Consider the following 20,000-nt stretch of genomic DNA (forward strand, 5'->3'; position numbering starts at 1 on the left):
AAGTAAGTAAGTAAGTAAGTAAAGCTTTATTTATATAGCAACTTTCATACAAGAAATGCAGCTCAAAGTGCTTTACAACAGGAATAAGAACATAAAGTGAATATAAAAACATATATAAAAACATATATAAAAGCAGGGGAAAACAGTAAAAAGAACAGGTAAAGATAAAATACAATATTACGCATTACAACATTGTTTTAGCGCCCCTTGTGCCCCTGGAGGCATGCTAACGTGGGACCTGCATGTAGGCATTGCTCATTATTAGGCTCATGATGATGAAACTATTTGTTTGTATACTGTAGAGCTTTTCGAGATCCCCAAGACATTTTACCATAATATGACAATGATAGGTATGCAGTGTAAACAATCAGACAAAGACATAATACAAGGATGCAGTGTACACATATATACTGTTGACTGTTTCAAAGCAAGATGATGATTCACCTCTGACGTAAGACTGCTCTCTGCAGCAGGGCAAACTGAGGTGCAGGTATGATATACAGCTTAGCTGAGTCACTCCACTTCATGTTGTTCCTTCTGTCTGCAGAAATTCAATCTAATTCAGTTCAATTTGGTTGATTGTGTGTGTGTGTGTGTGTGTGTGTGTGTGTGTGTGTGTGTGTGCGCGCGTGTGTATGTGTGTGCTAGCACCTGTGCGTGTGTGTGTGTGTGTGTGCATACCACCTTGCATTTATGTATGTGTGTGTGTGTGTGTGTGTGTGTGTGTGTGTGTGTGTGTGTGTTTGTGTGTGTGTGTGTGTGTGTGTGTGTGTGTGCATACCACCATGCATGTATGTGTGAGTGAGTGTGCTTGTTCTCTTTGCAAAGTCATTTGTCATAGAACCCTTAACAACAGCCATTCAGCCCGGGGGCATGGTAATGGAGGGGAGGCGGTGCCAAGCGAAAAGTGCCTCTCCATGCACAGTAGTGCACTGTGCCCAGACTGGCTGGCTGGCTGAGTCTGAGGGTGCAGATACAGCTAGATCATTTGTCCTTGTTCTGCTGGGCGAGGCTAGGACAGGGGGGAAATGCTTAAGTGGGAACCTCGGGACGTCCCTTTCCTAAACCCTAAACCTAAACTGAACCCTTACTTTTACCCTTATCTTAACACTTTTTTATCTTAACACTATATAAAAACTGAAAAAACTATATAAAACCTTTTTTTTAAATAAATATTTTTTATGATGATGATGATGATGATGATTATGATGAAGAAGAACATGATATAAAAAAACGTGATATAAGAACATGACAATGATAGTGAATAGCCTATGATGCCGGTAATGTAAATGTCAAATCAAAAATATCCACAATGACGAAAGAAGCAACTGACATTGTATGACATTGTATGACACGTATAAACACACTTCTTAGTGTCCCCCTGCGACCCCTGCTGGTATTGAAGAGCATTGCAGCCATGAAAAAAAATAAATGGCGGCTGATACTAACGCAATCACACACAAACACACACAAATACTGCAAAATAACTTTATACTAGCTAGATTTCGAAAATGTAAGGATACTGGGGGGTAGAACGCACATATCTAGGAAAGGTCATGAAAGGAGGGTCCTGAAATTTGATCGAGTGCAAAGATTTCTTTTTACTCACAGGGGTCAAAAGTCTTTATGCTTTGCGTCATTGACTGTCTTTTTGTAAATCATTGTCAACTATAAAATGTAAAATGTATTTTTTGATAACAAAAGGATTAAAAAAATAAACTTAAAAAAGTCCATTAGAGGTGAGCAAATGTAATGCGTTGCTATCCGGTTGTTAAGCCTGACGTCAAACGTGACGTTTTGCAATAGCCGGCCGCGCTAACCACAACACCAAAACTTTTGGTCCAAAAGAGTTATCTCCCTTGGCGTAGACTTTGCTAACGGGGTGGGAACCTTATTCAGGTTCTCTGGTGCGATGCCTCCTACCTCCTTTCATGCGCGGAAATTCCATCCTTCCATGCGGGTGGCGAACCCCGAACCTTCTGCGTACCAACCGGCCGCGCTAACCACTACACCAAGACAGCTAACCCGCTTGTTTAAGATTTTTTCGCCTATTTAAGTTTTTTTTTTTTTTTTTTTTTTTTTTTTTAATTTTTTACGTTTTTAAAAGTACACATGTTACATGCACATGTTACAGCATGATTAAATTATTGATTTAATGCACGATGACCCATAGATAGTACTGTCATTTAATTCATTTCATGTTGTATCAGCTTTGAATACTCCAAGCAGCATATTATCACTTATCCTTATCTTATCAGGGATGCCAGTTAGCGTGCCTATGTTTCCGGGTTGTCTTAAAACAAAGGTGTTTTTGTTTGTTTATTAGGGTCTCTTCAAAGAGTCCTTGAAATACAAAATAAATAATTGGCACACATACATAATACCATGAATTAAAACTGAAATACACTATATAGAAATCAATAATAATAATAATGCATTTTATTTGTAATGCACTTTACATAACGAATCTCAAAGTGAAAAGAAAAGAAAAATAAAGAAAAATAAAAAGTTCTATAAAAAAGGCTAATAAAAGGCTCTATCTAAAAAAAGGTTTTAAGGCCTCATTTAAAAGCATCCACAGAGACTGTGGTGCCCTTAGGTGGTCAGGGAGAGCATTCCACGGCCTGGGAGCAGCCCAGCAGAATGCCCGATCCCCCATGGTGCGGAGCTTGGTCCTGGGGGTCTTGAGGAGGTTGGTGGCGGCAGAGTGGAGGGTGCGTGAGGAGGTCTGAGGGGTATGGAGGAGTTTCTTGAGATAGGCACAACAACCATGTTCCATCCTTATTTGCGCAGCAATATAATCAACAAGAAAGTCTATCAAGATGTTGAATTGGCTTTACCCCGCTATGCCAACAGCTGTTTGAGCAAAGTGTTGCAGCAAAGGGAAAGAAAACAGTACAATACTGGCCTCAGTGAGACTGAGACTAAAAATAGAATTTTTAAATAATTGTACAGAATGTTGGTAAACCAAATGTAAGCAGATGTTCATCCTCAAATTACATTTCACCCACTCTCATCTATGCTTGTTTTTCATTTTGTGGGGCTGAAATATCTTGTGTAAAGTTTTTTCTAGTCCAAGAAAAACCCAGAATAAAGTCAGTTGATCTGCTGTTGACCTTACTGGATAGTCATCTGTCTTGGACAGTCTGGATTCCCTCAGTAGGGAACCTTGTTTGGCCAGGGTTAGGGTTAGGGTTAGGGTTAGAGGTTGCTGAGCTGAACAGATCAAGGGGCTATTCTTCTTCGGCGTATGGGTTGTTGTTTCCTCTCCACTCCACCAGGCTCGGGGCCGAGGGGCTACCCTTTTACCACCCCGAGACCTGGTTGAGGGGCTCACCCGGGCTATATTTCTGGACACCCCTCCAGAAGCCACGTCATCGACTCGTCATGTAATACCGACAGACCATGCATCCCGTTGGGTGGGTGGTACACCGGGCAGTCCAGGATAACATGGTCTGCGGTTATGGGGCTATGAGGGGCTATGTCCAATATTCAGACTGGTTACCATTTGGAATTAGGGTTGTCAATGTTAACGAGTTAATGATCACGGTTAATTTGGAAACCTTAACACGCAAACAAAATGGAAGCGAATGAATCATATTATTTAAGATATCATATAATATTATTCCGAAGTTTCTAATGACATGCGTGGCAAACCCACTCTAACGAGGTTTCGAGACAGACTGATTTGTATACTGGGTTGAATGATGACAAAAGGGCGGGATAAACAAAAATGTCACAACAAGATGGCGGCTACTTCACTGGAAATGAGGATAATATCTTCCACTACAGTATCTGAAATAAACACTGTTTTCTATGAAAAAACTTTCTGTTATGAAGGCCCACAATTTAGAGCCAGTTAGTTTCCCCAAATCAGCCCTATTTTGCCCCTGTTATTTCCTTGATTATTTTCCATACTATTCATGTACGTTTTCATGAAGGTGTATGTATTGTTATTGTAATTGTATAAGTTCTGTCTTAGATTTGTTCAGTATTGTGCAAGCGCCAGATTAGTGGGCGTAGTTTTGATTGGCGTACGTGACTTGATGTATGTCCGGTTGGTATATATAGCGACGGAAGTCGATCTAGAAGGGCGGAGTCAGTGGACACACCGTGCTGAAGCTGAAGACACGAGGGATTATTGAGTTTGCAACTGTGACAGAGGGCAAACATTAGTAGAATCTAGTTGAATCGATAGATAGTTGAATCTCTGTATTTGGTTTCCTTTGCTGCGGAAGACATCTCAACAGTCAACAAGGAGAACGGGAGACTGAGTGTTAATAGTAAATCACTGGCTACCCGCATCGCCGCGGGAGTTCGGAGTTTGGTGAGTTGGCAGCGCTAGCCCAGTTTAGCTGTGTCACCGTTAGCCAGCCTTGCTAGCCGCCGGCTGCTAACGTTGGCGCATAGCGAGACCCAAGCCGGACAGAGCCGTCGCCTCCGAGGTGGATTGCGACCGACCGCTGACACCACCGGAGCTGACCGTGGACCACCGGACCTGAGCCATTCACACCTCGTCGTTTGCTACGAAGACGCCCCTTTCCCTTCAAATTGCAACGTCACTCCCCCCCCTTGTCTGCTGCCTTCCTCGAGTCACATGCGAGCTCCAACCAGGCCTCAACGCGCTCATTTCAGTCCGGGACTCTAAGCCTTTTCAGGCCAGGTACTGTGTGTGAGTGAGTGAGTGAGTGTGTGTGTGGCCGGCGGGGAGGGAGTATATTGGGATGTATATATAATTTGTATAAATAAATGTGTTTGTTCATATTTGATACAGTTGCTGTGTGTTTAGTTGTCTGTATTGTTTAGTTTAACAGCAAATCTAGTATTGGGTTTAAGTATTGTCTTATAGTGTGATTAACTGAGTTATAGCTTGTATTATAATATATGATATATATATAACTGTGATATGCTAGTCTAAAGGGTTGCTGGCGCCCCCTGCCTCTATCCTCCTACACTGCCGATTTAGCTCAGAGTTAGTTAGATAACCAGCCCTTCCTAAAATTCTACAGTCCTTTAGCTACTCCCTGGTTACAATTGGTCCTTCGAGCCGGATAGGTTGTGTAGTGATAGCATGGCTGAGCGCAGCCAACCAGACAAGACAGTTACCCCCCCTTCTCCGCCCCCTGAGCCAGAGCCACGACCACAGAGAGTCCCGCGGTTGCCTCAGAGGTTACAAGAGTATGAGCTTGAGCTCGAAAGCTCACTGAGTGGTAGTGAGGAGCGCACTCCACGGGATACCGTGGTCGGAGAGGCCGAGGTGTCCGCCGGCGCGCGGGTGGCTAGCACCGAGACAGCCATCAAAGAGCACCAGCCTGAGGATGAGATGGCAGAACAGCAGGGTTTTGCCGTAGAAACGGAAGAGCAGGAAGGAGAGGCCCGGTCTGACAGCGCCTGCGGGCGGAAGAGGGAGGGCCTCAGCCTTAACGATCTGCCTCCCAGTACGGCGCGCTCGAGACCTAGCTCCTGCCGTTCAGTGGCTTCCTCCCGGTCCAGGGTTTCCGTGGGCAGTTCTGCCTCTGGGGCGGATAGCATGCACTCCAGAGGGAGTAGTGCCGCGCTGTCAGAATGTATGCGCCAACAGGCCGAGATGGCGTTAGAGCGGGAACGCCTCCAGTTCGAGCGTGAACGCCTCCAGATGGAAGGAGCGGAACGTGCGGCGGAGAGACAGCGCCAGGAGGCGTTAGAGAGGGAACGCATCCAGTTCGAGCGCGAGCGCCTCCAGATGGAGGGGGCGGAACGCGCGGCGGAGAGGCAGATGGAGGGGGCGGAACGCGCGGCGGAGAGGCAGCGCCAGGAGGCGCTAGAACGTGAACGCCTCCAGATGGAGCGCGACCGCCTCCAGATGGCGAGAGAGCAACTGCACGCGGAGAAGATGGAGGAAGTGATGCAGACCATGCGCGACGTGTGCATCAGCAGAGCTCCGTCGGCCCGTAGCTCCAGAGCATCATCCGCACGGCCCTCTCGAGTGCCATCTCCTGAACCCCCCGCCGATGGCTCCATGACCCCCGCCATGCCTGTCCAACTACAGGCCCAGCTGACCACCTTGAAGGAAGAGGACCAGGGACCCGACCGCTACGTGGCCCAGAGGGAGCCAGCGTCGCTGCCCGGGAGGGGAGCCATTCCCCAAGAGCGTAGCACACCCCTAGGTCCTCCAGTGAACCAAAAGGCATGCAGGCCGGACACCCAGACCGTCACTCCAGCCCCGATCATCCACTACAGGATGTTTCCCCAGGTGGAGGGACCCAAGTTCCCCTTCTTCAAGGACGAGGACAGGAGCCAGTATGTGGAACTACGCATCTGCCTAGACACGCTCTTGGACGACTCCTGCTCAGAGTCCTACAAATATGCGATTCTCCTTCAGCATGTGAGGAACCCCAGAGCCCACAACATGGTTCTGGCCCATGCCTCCGCACCGACACCTTACACCAGAGCGCTCGCCGACTTGGATGCCCGCTACGGTCGTCCCTGGAACCACGCCCTTGCTGAACTGCAAGCCCTCGAACAGCAGGCCCCCATCAAGGATGAACGGGCGCTGGATGACTTCGCGCTCCGCGTGCACACCTTGGTTGGAATGCTGAAGACGCAGGGCCCAGCTGGCGCCAGCGAGATCAACAGCACCTCCAACGTAGAGCGGCTGCTCCGCAAGATCCCACGCTTCCGGCAGGAGAGGTTCCGGCGACAGCAGCGCGTTCGTAACCCCGGGAAGTTGGGTCTGAGCATGGCTGCCTTCGCGGAGTTCCTACTGGAGGAAGTGCATGACACCAACGTAGACGCCATGGGTTACGCTGAGCCGAAGAAGGAGAGGGAGAAGGGAGACCGCTGGGACAGGCCGAGCTCGAACAGAGGACGCCCAGTAGGAGTGCTGCACACGGAGGAGGAGCCTCGGAGAGAGAGGAAAGCCCGACCTGAGGGAAAGGATTCCTCTCAACCCCCTCAAAGGGGACGGAGAGGTCCACCGCCATGTCCGTACTGCACCAGCGAGCACTGGTTCAATGAGTGCAGTGACTTCAACAACCTGAGTACCGAGGCCAAGCAGAGGTGGCTCGAGGAGAACAAGAGGTGCTGGAACTGTGGGCGCGACCATCTGGCTAAGAACTGCACCTTGAGGAGAAAGTGCAACCGCTGTGAGGAGGTCCACCTCAACATCCTACACGAGGTCTCCCTCGCCAGGTCCACGGAGGGCACCAGAAGCCCTAGGTCCGGTAGCGCACCGGAAGAGGAAACACCTGTCTACTATCTAGACCCAACCCAGAGCAGCGGCTCCAAGGTCCTACTGAAGGTGGTGAAGGTCCGACTTCACCACAACAACGCTGTGTACGACACGTACGCCGTTCTAGACGACGGGTCGGAACGGACCATCCTTCTCCAGGAGGCAGTGCGCCAGTTGGGGCTCCAAGGGACTGAGGAGAAGCTGACTCTGCGCACGATACGTCGCGACCTTAAAGAGGTCACCGGGGCGAGAATCAACTTCTCTATCTCCCCGGCGGGGCGGCCGTCGGACAGATATCGGCTTCAGAATGTCTTCACCGCAGACCAGCTAGCGCTCTCCCGCTACGACTACCCCCTGGAGAGATTACGCGCAAGATATTCCCACCTACGGCGAGTAGACCTACATCCGATAGAAGGAGCGGAGCCAACCCTTCTCATCGGCTCGGACAACGCTGCACTGATCGTGTCGCTCCGTCCTCCGCTGAGAGGACCACGAGGCTGCCCGATGGCTGTTAAGACTGCGCTTGGGTGGGCCCTCCAAGGCGCTACCGAGTGGAGAGATAGAGACGGGAGAGCTACGTCATCCCTCCATGTCCGAACCGAAGAAGTGCAGACCATCAACTGCCTTCACACCAGTGTGGACTCCATGAATGCGGCGCTACTAGACAACGTCCAGAAGCTGTGGACGCTAGACGTTGCGCCCTACAAGAATGAGAAGCTCTACGTACGGTCAAAGGAGGACGTCTACGCCATAGACCTCCTTAAAGCAAAGACAGTGCGTATCGAAGTCCAGGGCGTGAAGAGATACGTCACACCACTACTCCGAAGAGAACCCATGCCAGAGTTTCGAGTATCCCCTCGAACCGTCCTACAGTGTCTGACCAGCACTGAGAAGCGTATGAGGAAGGACGAGGTCCTTGCTGCTTCTTACAGAACGGAGATGAAGAAACTGACGGAGTCCGGTCTGGTGAAGAAGCTTGAGCCAGCCGAGGCGAACCAGAGTGCCGAGTCTTGGTACCTCCCGCACCACAATGTTCACCACAACGGGAAGAACCGAGTGGTCTTCAACTGTAGCTACCAGGTGGGGAAGCTCAACCTCAACCACTATCTTCTCCCTGGTCCAACCTTGACCCCAGCCCTCTTGGGAGTTCTGGTGCGATTCCGTCAGCAGCCGATCGCAGTCAGTGGTGACATTAAGCGAATGTTTCACCAGGTCAGGATGTTGGAGGAAGACAAGCCACTCATGAGGTTTCTCTGGAGAGAGGACCCGAGCGACCCCGACCCCTCTATCTACCAGTGGGAGGTGCTACCCTTCGGGACAACCTGCAGCCCCTGTTGCGCCACCTATGCGCTACAGACTCACGCCGCGCAGGAGACGGCACCTCCTGGAGTGTTTGACGCCGTCCATAAGAGCTTTTACGTGGACAACTGCCTCCACAGTTCGAAGACAGCCACGGAAGCCCGTCAGCTAGTCCAGGACCTGCGTGCTCATCTCCAGGAGGGTGGATTTGAGATCTGCCAGTGGGCCAGCAACGACCCGCAAGTCATCAGAGACCTCCCGAAGGAGGCCACCTCGACCAGCAGCGAGGCTTGGGTCTCTCACTCACCAGATGATGCTCAGGAGATGACGCTCGGACTTATCTGGCAGTTCCAGACCGACACTCTACGCTATCGCAATAAGCCTGCCAAGCCCCAACGCGTCACGATGAGAACGATATACAGCACTCTAGCGAGCCAGTACGACCCACTGGGATATATCGCTCCCTTCACGACGATGGCCAAGGTGCTTGTCCGGGAGCTGTGGGCCCAAGAACGAGGATGGGACGATCCTCTGCCTCGTCACCTAGAAGAGAAGTGGAAGGCCTGGGAGCAGGAACTTCCCACTCTCCAGCACATCAAGCTGCAGCGGAGCTACTTCCCTCCCTCCACGGACCTAGAGAGGAGTGTCATCACGCTACATGTATTCTGCGACGCCTCGGAGATGGCGTACGGGTCCGTGGCATACGTCAGAGCGGCAGAGCTTGGAGGTGAAGTCCACGTCTCGTTTGTCCTGGCACGTTCCCGAGTGGCGCCGAAAAAGCAACAGTCCATCCCAAGACTGGAGCTGTGTGCTGCCCTGAACGGCGCGCAACTGGGAAGGTTCCTGCTCGACGAGCTCCAGCTACCTCTGATGAGCGTCACCATGTGGTCAGACTCAACTACCGTCCTCCAGTGGTTGAAGTCCAGCTCATGTCGGTATAAGGTGTTCGTGGGCACCCGAGTCGCAGAGATTCTGGAGTTGACTGAGGTGAACTGCTGGCGTTATGTAGACACCAAGAGGAACCCTGCTGACGTCATCACGAGAGGGGCAACTCTCCAGGATCTGGCTGAGCCCCACCTGTATCACACGGGACCAGACTTCCTACAGGAGCGGGAGTCAGAGTGGCCAGCCACGCCGGCGTTAGCAGAAGACAGAGAGGACAAAGAGCTGCGTAAGACGTTGTTCTGCGGAGCCACCCAGGTCGTAGACCCTGAGACTACTCCGGGAGAGGAGTGTGAGACGCTCGAAGAGCTGCAGAAGAGGATGTTCTGCTCCAAGGCCGGTCTACCCCTAGATACTACGCTCAGCGCCGAAGATTACACCGCGGCGGAGCTCCTGGTGCTGCAGAGTGCCCAACAGGATGCCTTCTCCCGAGAGCTGGAGTGTCTCGAGAAAGGGAAGCCGATCCCCTCGGACAGTAGACTCCGCGGCTTAGCTCCAGAGCTCGACGGTGTTCTCATTCGCGTGGGTGGCAGACTGCGCCGCGCTCAAGATCTAGACCTAGACACGAAGCATCCCATCGTGCTTCCCACTAAGCATCAGGTCACCAGATTGGTCATCAAGCACCATGATGACAAAGTGCAGCACGCGGGTGGAGAGCGTGTCTTCGCGGAGGTACGACGGAGATTCTGGATACTCCATGGACGGGAGGCGGTACGGAGATATCAAAGGTCCTGCTCGGACTGCCAGAGGTGGCGAGCCACGCCGCCGCAGCCCATGATGTCCGATCTGCCCGAGGACCGGCTGCGACTGAGACAGGCTCCGTTCCACTCTACTGGGGTCGACTGTTTCGGGCCACTCCTAGTCCGAAACCGGCGAGCCTCCGAAAAGCGGTGGGGCATCATCTACACGTGCCTGACGACGAGAGCAATGCACCTTGAAGTTCTGCACCAGCTCACAAGCGACAGCTTCCTCATGTCCTTCAAGAGGTTCACCTCCAGGCGAGGGACCCCTAAGACCCTCCGGTCGGACAGAGGCACCAACTTCGTCGGTGGTGAGGCCGAGCTGAGGGCGAGCTACGCTGCGATGACTGAGGAGGCCCGTGACAGACTCGCCTCCCAGCAAGTGAAGTTTGAGTTCAACCCCCCAAATGCTCCACACTTCGGGGGAGCCTGGGAGCGGGAGATTCGCTCAGTAAAGAACGTCCTACGTACCATTCTCGGACAGAAGGTGCCTACCGATGAGGTGCTCGAGACTGTACTAGCAGAGATTGAGGGCATCTTGAACTCCCGGCCCCTAGGCTATACCTCCAGTGATGTAGCAGATCTGGATCCCATTACGCCCAACTTCTTGCTGATGGGGCGGCGAGACTCTGCACTGCCTCAGGTAGTCTACGACCCTGCAGAGCTCACCGGAAGAAGATGGTGGAAGCACAGCCAGGTGCTCGCGGACCAGTTTTGGAGGCAGTTCATACTGCACTACCTGCCGACCCTGCAAGTCAGGCAGAAGTGGACGAGGGAGAGAGACAACTTGTCCGAAGGTGCCGTGGTACTGGTGATCGACCAGTCCCTTCCACGCGCCGCCTGGCAGACAGGCAGAGTGACCAAGGTCCTGCCGGGTCCGGATGGAAGGGTGCGGACGGCCATCGTGGACGTTGGTGGTCGCACTTACACCCGACCTGTGGCACGCCTGATTGAGCTCCCTCAAATTACAAAGGACACTATCACCTCATACCTCACGCTGCTAGAGCAGCCTAGCCAGTGTGCCTTCCATAGTTAAATGAAACCGAGGGTTTCATGGGGCGGCTGTTATGAAGGCCCACAATTTAGAGCCAGTTAGTTTCCCCAAATCAGCCCTATTTTGCCCCTGTTATTTCCTTGATTATTTTCCATACTATTCATGTACGTTTTCATGAAGGTGTATGTATTGTTATTGTAATTGTATAAGTTCTGTCTTAGATTTGTTCAGTATTGTGCAAGCGCCAGATTAGTGGGCGTAGTTTTGATTGGCGTACGTGACTTGATGTATGTCCGGTTGGTATATATAGCGACGGAAGTCGATCTAGAAGGGCGGAGTCAGTGGACACACCGTGCTGAAGCTGAAGACACGAGGGATTATTGAGTTTGCAACTGTGACAGAGGGCAAACATTAGTAGAATCTAGTTGAATCGATAGATAGTTGAATCTCTGTATTTGGTTTCCTTTGCTGCGGAAGACATCTCAACAGTCAACAAGGAGAACGGGAGACTGAGTGTTAATAGTAAATCACTGGCTACCCGCATCGCCGCGGGAGTTCGGAGTTTGGTGAGTTGGCAGCGCTAGCCCAGTTTAGCTGTGTCACCGTTAGCCAGCCTTGCTAGCCGCCGGCTGCTAACGTTGGCGCATAGCGAGACCCAAGCCGGACAGAGCCGTCGCCTCCGAGGTGGATTGCGACCGTCCGCTGACACCACCGGAGCTGACCGTGGACCACCGGACCTGAGCCATTCACACCTCGTCGTTTGCTACGAAGACGCCCCTTTCCCTTCAAATTGCAACGTCACTCCCCCCCCTTGTCTGCTGCCTTCCTCGAGTCACATGCGAGCTCCAACCAGGCCTCAACGCGCTCATTTCAGTCCGGGACTCTAAGCCTTTTCAGGCCAGGTACTGTGTGTGAGTGAGTGAGTGAGTGTGTGTGTGGCCGGCGGGGAGGGAGTATATTGGGATGTATATATAATTTGTATAAATAAATGTGTTTGTTCATATTTTATACAGTTGCTGTGTGTTTAGTTGTCTGTATTGTTTAGTTTAACAGCAAATCTAGTATTGGGTTTAAGTATTGTCTTATAGTGTGATTAACTGAGTTATAGCTTGTATTATAATATATGATATATATATAACTGTGATATGCTAGTCTAAAGGGTTGCTGGCGCCCCCTGCCTCTATCCTCCTACACTGCCGATTTAGCTCAGAGTTAGTTAGATAACCAGCCCTTCCTAAAATTCTACAGTCCTTTAGCTACTCCCTGGTTACACTTTCTAAACATGTTCTCTTACTAACCAACTGTTACTGGAATAGAAATGCCTTACGAAGTTCACGTTCGAGTGTGTGTGTGTGTGTGTGTGTGTGTGTGTGTGTGTGTGTGTGTGTGTGTGTGTGTGTGTGTGTGTGTGTGTGTATTTGCTGAACATGTGAAGAAGATAGAGAGAAAGATGACACTTTTGAGAATTTTTTAAATCACTAATAATGATTATATTTAGATTAGATTACATTTTGTCTCCCTCCTTCTTGCTATAGTCCACTGGAAATTTCTTGGACCCAGAAATGGTCATTCTTATTAACTTTTATGATTAAAATTAATTAGCATAATATGCTAATTGCTCAAATTGCCCAACATGCAACTCTCAGCAACCAAGTTGAATTTCATCCCCTAGGCCTATAGATAACATTTCAATCATAAAAGTTCACAAGGAGCAACATTTCTGGGTTTACTATGGGGCCCCATGGGGCTTCCAGTAGACTACTAGTCTTCACAGCCTAGAATATGACACACCCACTGACGACGTCACGATTCTAGTTTTTGGTTCGCGTTGAGAGCCACTATATTCTGGTTCCAGCTGCGAACCAACTTTCAGGCTCCGAACCAATTTATTTTCTGTATTTTCTGAACGTGCCGGCCGGTTGGTTCCAGACGAGGTTCACGTTCCCGAACCGAAATGGTTCCTCGGCGGTGTGAAAGCCCATTGTGTCAGATGAATGATCACACTTAGCAGACATCCTGTCTGCGATCAAATCGACACATTCCTTTTTTCACCAGTAAGCATGCTAACTATGTTAGCAACTCAGAGCTAGAGGACTCAATCACCATAAATGCATTCGACTGATAGAGGACACTGATGCAGAGCATGGTGACTTAACTTTATCATTCAAACGTTCGCTGGTTAAGTCAAAGGACTGCATGATGAGGGCTAGCTGCGCGACTTTGAATTTGCCATTGACATTCGAGGCCATTTATGTCAAAAACACAACGTAACGGAAAATGCGTTTGTGCAAAGCTGGTGTTGTTCACCAGGCAGTTGAGGGACATGTCATTCATTAATTTTTCCGACACTAGCTTCTGTGGAGGTGTCACGACTCACGACCCAGCACAGTGAGACATTGCAGTGACTTGCAGGCCGCGTTTTACACAGCGCTTCTTTCAAGATTTAAGATTCGCTTGGAACTTGTGTCACGCCCTCTCTCATTATGATTATGAAACATGCAGATGGCTTATTGATCTCCACTCAGTGTGAGTCACACTTCACTCCGGGGGGAGTAAATCAAATCCAAGCACAGATCTGGACTGAACGATGAACACTCGTCTGCCATACTGCGTCTTTCATCCTCACAAATAGCACCTGACTTTGATCAGCTTGTAAAACAGGGTGAGCAACGTCACTGCTCAGACGGACTCACCACGGGCCAGTAGAAGCTGAAGGATAGTAAAGGAGAGGTCTGAGTCAATGATTGTAATTGTGAGAAATGCACTGTTAGTGATGCCAAGAATGCATTTTTCTTGATAACATGCAGTGGAAATGAAAATATAAAATGTTAAATGAAAATGTTACTGAAAGTAATAGAACAAAGAAATGTTACTGAGTATCTGGTGAAAATATGTCGACAAAGAATGTGCATTATAACTTGAACCCCGTCCGCTCCCGCATTGATTTTAAGTTACTTTTAATTGTTTTTAAAGCACTGAACGGGCTGGCACCCCTGTACTTGGCTGACCTATTGCACCACCACACTCCATCCAGAGCCCTTAGGTCAACTGAGCAACTGCTCCTGGAGGTCCCCAGGACTAAATTAAAAACTAGAGGGGACAGAGCCTTCTCTAAGGCCGCCCCTAGGCTCAGGAATAGTCTCCCCCTCCACATCAGAGCCGCCGAGAGCATTGAGGCTTTTAAAAAAACTAGTCAAAACACATCTTTTCTCCCTGGCCTTTGACCTGAGGTGAGCCTGCCTTCCCGACACTGCACTCTTTGCACTTTTATTTGTACTGCACCTTGCTTTTAGTGTTTTTTTCTATTTTGTCAGTTTTTTCTTTAATCTGTATCCCTTTTACCTTGTTTTTCTCTTTATATTGTATCTGTTAAGCACTTTGGGCGGCTCTTGTTGTTGTACATTTTGTGCTATATAAATAAACGTTACTTACTTACTTACTTACTTACTTACTTGAGATAAGGCACTGATGAGATAAGGCACTGATGGTACTGTAAAATATGAAAGTGATTGGCTATTGTTCTGTATGTTTATCTTTTGGGGCGGCTGTGGCGCAGGAGGTACAGTAGAGTTGATGTTAATGATCACAAGGTTGGCAGATCAGTGGTTCGAGCCCCGGCTGGCCACATGTCGAAGTGTCCTTGGGCAAGACACTGAACCCCAAAATTGCTACCAATGAGCAGGCCGGCGCCTTGCATGGCAGCTTGCCGCCATTGGTGTGTGAATGGGTGAATGAGAGGCCGTTGTAAAGCGCTTTGGAGCAGCAAAGAAAGGCGCTATATAAGTGCAGTCCGTTTACCATTTGTATTTACTGATATTTATGTCATTGTTGAAAGTCAGGACATTGTGTGAAAATAGGTCTATTGAGCGCCAATAATGTCATTCACTTTTTTTAATACATTTGTAATTTAGGTACATATAGCAGAAAAAATAAAATAAAAATCTCCCCCAAAAATACAAGTAAATAATAATATTTTAAACTTGTATTATTGTGATTAACTTGATTTAAAAAATCATCGTAATCAATTGACACTATTTAGAACGCATGACCAGTTCATCAACTACCGACCTGTTTCTATTCTTAATTCCATCTCGAAACTTATGGAAAAAATAGTTTATGAACAGGTCGATAGGTACCTTACCGAAAAAAATCTGATGTATGAATTTCAATCAGGATTCAGAACATCCCATTCCACTGACACATGCCTTCTCTATTTGAACGACCACATCAACCATGAGGTGGACTCGGGCAAGTACTGCGGCATGGTCATGCTGGACCTCCAGAAGGCCTTCGACACAGTAGATCACCACATATTGTTAGATAAACTGAAAGCAATTGGGTTCGATAGAACATCGGTGAGCTGGATGCAATCCTACTTAGAGGGGAGGGAACAGGTGGTTAGTGTGAACGGAACACTGTCCCCCCCCCTCCCAGTGACCTGCGGCGTTCCACAAGGAAGCATATTGGGACCTTTACTGTTCCTAATATATGTGAATGACATGTCATCAGCATGTAATTGCAATTTGTTCCTGTTCGCGGATGACTCGGCTCTGCTGGTCTCTGACAGGGACATATTGCAGGTGGAAAAAGCGCTAAGCACTGAACTGAGTAGAATCTGCATCTGGCTAGCTGACAATAAACTATCAATACACCTAGGTAAAACTGAAACCATCCTATACGGATCCCCATCTAAACTCAGAAAGGCTGAAAATTTTAAAATAAAAGTGGGTAACATTAATATCACAAGAAAAGAGGATATTACATACCTGGGCTCCATCTTAGAGGCAAATCTTTCCGGAGATAAAATGGCAGCAAAAGTAATCAAAAAAGTGAACCATAAAACTAGATTCTTGTACAGGATATCCTCACTTGTCAGTAAAAACACACTGAGGACCCTATCAGGAGCTCTCATTCAATGTCACTTCGACTATGCCGTAACATCATGGTACTATAGAACCACAAAGGCCCATAAAACAAGACTCCAGACAGCCCAAAATAAACTGGTTAGGCTTCTGCTAGGCCTCAACCCTAGGACACATCTAACCGCTGCTCATTTTTTGAGCCTTGATTGGCTACGAGTAGTTGACAGAGTGCAGCAGCTTGCACTGGGCCTAGTCTTCAAGATACGCTACACCACAAAGACACCCAAGTACCTGTCAACATACTTCCAAAAAGTGAACGACGTCCACACATACAACACCAGAGGAAGCTCCACGAACCACGTTCAACCGCGTTGCACCACAAACAAGGGTTTAAACTCGTTTGCAAACTATGCAGTAAAGATGTGGAACGCCCTTCCTATAATCTTAAAGGAGTGCAAAACACTGCCCACCTTCAAAACCACTCTCAAAAAACATTTACAGGAGGCTGCAATCCGTAACTGGACCCTCTAAAACAAAAATCAGATTAAAAGACCCGAACTACCCACTGTACATACTTTGTGTTTTGTCCCCCGCCCCCACCTGTGGTGTATGTCCCCACCTGTCCTACCCGCTGTACATACCTTATGTTTTGTTGTATTGTTCTTCCCATGATGGATGTACGTTTATCTTGTAGATAGTACTAGTTATTTGTCTGTATTATCATGTAGATAGTAGTAGTTCTTTTCTTATGTCTGTCTTACATGTAACGATGAATTGAAAATCAAGGACCCCAATTGAAATAAGCCAGTGGCTTTCTTGGGTTTTTATCCTTTTAGTTTGACCTTGTATGTAATATGTACTTTCATGTACCTACTTCTGCAAACATTCTAATAAAGTTTTCAATCAATCAATCAATCGCTTCACTATTCATAGTATGCTAGTGTAGTATTCATTCTATCATGTAGTACCCTAGTGTATTAATGTTAATATTAAGTAGTATCCTAGTGTGTAGTTCTAATTGTGTGTAGTGTTCAGTGTGGAACAGACCCATGGTCTCCTGAGAGAAGGAGTCGTGACCGCGGTCCCCTTCTCTGCAGCCTGTTCAAACTCTCAGAGTTCATTTTTAGCAGAGGAGTGTGTTTTCCCATGCTCCCCATGCCCTTATTTCTACCCAGTTTGAACCCCCTGCTTAACTGCTCCTCCTGAGACATCTTCTGCCCCTCAGCACTACGTGTCCTAAAGACACCCGCTTTCCCCTCTACATTGTCCCTAACAACTTCTATTGCCCCCCTTGTACTGTTTCTCTGTTTCTCCAGTGTAAGAAAAAAAAAGAAAAAAAAAAGAAAACAACAACTACTAGGTTTTAGAAGAAGGTGATAGGAGAAGGTTTTTCCTTCTATCAATGGCCCCGGGCCTGAGCTGGATTACTCTTCCTGCTACGACTGGTGAACTGATGATTCAAATGCTTAGTATTCAAATGTATTGATTGTAAGTAGCTTTAGAATAAGGCGTCTGCTAAATGCCAAAAATGTAAAAATGTAAATGTAAATTAGATTGCTTGGATAGGTCTAAATGTTTTGAGCATGGATTGGCGTTTGGGTTTTTAACCGACCTTTCTTTTGAATGTGGAGTTGTGGCATGTATAGTATGACATAAGATACCTAGCTAACGTAGAGAAAGACATGTACTGGATTTGATTATTGCAAACACAAGCAAATGACAGTATAGGTGAACTGTGTCATACTATTTTATGGAAACACAGGCACCAATATATTGACCATCATTTCCTCTCTCTCTTTGTCTGTCTGTCTGTCTGTCTGTCTGCCTGTCTCTATTTGTGTGTCTGTCTGTCTTTGTCTGTTTTTCTGTCTTTGTCTGTCTGTCTGTATCTATTTGTCTTTGTCTGTCTGTCTGTCTGTCTCTCTTTGTCTGTCTGTCTGTCTGTCTGTCTGTCTCTCTGTCTGTCTCTTTGTCTGTCTGTCTGTCTGGCTGTCTGTCTGTCTGTCTGTCTGTCTGTCTGTCTGTCTGTCTGTCTGTCTGGCTCTCCACAGGAAGGTGTGGCTGAGTAAAGAAGGGAGTCCCAGCTGTCGTATCACCAAAGCCTCCTTCACTAACGAGAGAGCCATCGACAAGATGGAGCTGTCTGGCTTCAAGACACGCTTCTGAGGGCCGGCCTTTTACCCAGACCACTAGCATTACTCCCACCACATCCTCTCTAATGACTGTACTCTACTGTACCCACTTCACCTTTACCTACACTTTATACCTGATGTCAAGTGGTGCCTAGTAGCAAAGGGGCGATCTGGGATTCTAGATCCATTTTGCACCCAATTCATGATATATAGTCATTGATTGTTTAAGAATAATAACTTTGAAATGTCTCATGAGCTTGTCTTACCTCATCAAAACTCAAAATATAAGTGTGTTTAACTGTATTGTTTGTAACACTATATGGCTTCAAAACATGGTTAAAACAATGTTTAGAACAAAACATTTTGATATTATGGACGGTCAGTCTTTGCATCCAAAAAGGTTGCCGCGGTGATTGTTTTGTTGTTTGAAATTAATCCAAAAGAAATGACACAAGAAGGCCTGAAGAATATATCGTTCTGTAAAAATAAATGTTTTTCTTGTTTGTGTAAATGTTGTTATGCTCTCTGTTACGATGACCTCACTTATGAAACCAAAGTGAACCTGTTTTAAAATGATGGGAAGCTTTCCCATGCAAAAGAAATCATGGTAATTTAGTCCTTTTTTTTTTCTTTCTTTTCTGCCATCTGAACATCCTGAGTGGCTGGCACAGAGACGGGTCTATTGTTGGGTCAGACTGGGCTTTTCAGAGACACTGCTTTTCTTCTTAGAGCAAGACACTGACAGCTCTCAGCTCCTTTTGTGATAAGAATTCAATTCCACATTCTAAATTCTAAAACTGAACAATAGTTGATGGAAGGGACGAAAAAAAGCTCCAATGTTTTCAGTGTCTACAATGCTGAATTCCAATTATCCTCCCTGGCAATCCGCCCCCTAAGTAAGCTAGTTGTTCAAACCTCCTCATGTTGTATTTGATTGATGTATATAATTACTACATGTAAACCCCATGCTACAACCAATGCTTTTTAATTAATGTGTGGTGGAATGTTAGAAATAGAACTTAGGGGTTTAGAGACCCCTTCTGAACTCAATGAACGCAACATGGGTGGAGTAGTAAAGAAGTACACCAGGGGAGGATAGTGGAGGTAGAAATCGGAGGATGGACTCATTGGAATGCAATTATTAAGTATGGAATGGAATGAGGGATGGGATCGAACACCATTCCTTATTGGGTTCTATGCATTACAATGAGCCTGGTTCTGGCCATCCTCCATTGAAGTACACACTTCATGGAGGAGGGTAGAGCATTGGATTCGGCACTCCCTCTGTTCCAAACAGATCCACACACCAGCGTGACCACATAAAAGGGCTGCCAGTTCTCCACGACGCATTCCAAGTGGTATGGCAGTGTGGCCGGTCGAAACATCGCCTCTGTGTTTGTGTCTCTCCCCTCCTCAGTCTCCTTCTGTAACAGCAGCAGGTCACGTGACTCACTTTGCCCTGATCCAATTAGATTAGACCCAGAGAAACCTGAGTCAGCCTACACACTCATGCTGACCCAGTCAATAACACAGCACTGTGTGTGCCTATGTAAGATGTAAGTGTTTGTGTGTGTGTGTGTGTGTGTGTGTGTTTGTGTGCGTGCCTGCATGCTTGCGTCTGTAATGTAGTGTGTCTGTGTATGTGTGTGTGTGTGTGTGTGCCTATATAAGATTGTGTTTGTGTGTGTGTGTGTGTGTGTGTGTGTGTGTGTGTGTTTGTGGGCGTGCCTGCATGCTTGCTTCTGTAATGTTGTGTGTCTGTGTATGTGTGTGTGTGTGTAAGTGTTCACTGCGAGGTGTTTTGGATGTATTTTCAGAATG

General features: G+C 47.7%; 1 protein-coding gene across 1 annotated transcript in view; it reads left to right on the top strand.

The window, feature by feature from the left end:
• acyp2 (acylphosphatase 2, muscle type) overlaps positions 1-18,213 on the top strand; it is a gene marked incomplete at both ends in the record, with an annotated part of 31,316 nt that extends 13,103 nt beyond the window's left edge. Inside the window, one exon of the mRNA XM_080549212.1 lies at positions 18,099-18,213. Coding sequence (XP_080405338.1) covers positions 18,099-18,213 — 115 coding nt within the window. The remainder of the gene's footprint in view (positions 1-18,098) is intronic.
• Positions 18,214-20,000: the final 1,787 nt, after the last annotated feature.

Source organism: Nansenia antarctica (genome assembly GCF_963989245.1).
Source record: "Nansenia antarctica genome assembly, chromosome: 19".
In the NCBI taxonomy this organism is placed as follows: Eukaryota; Metazoa; Chordata; class Actinopteri; order Argentiniformes; family Microstomatidae; genus Nansenia; species Nansenia antarctica.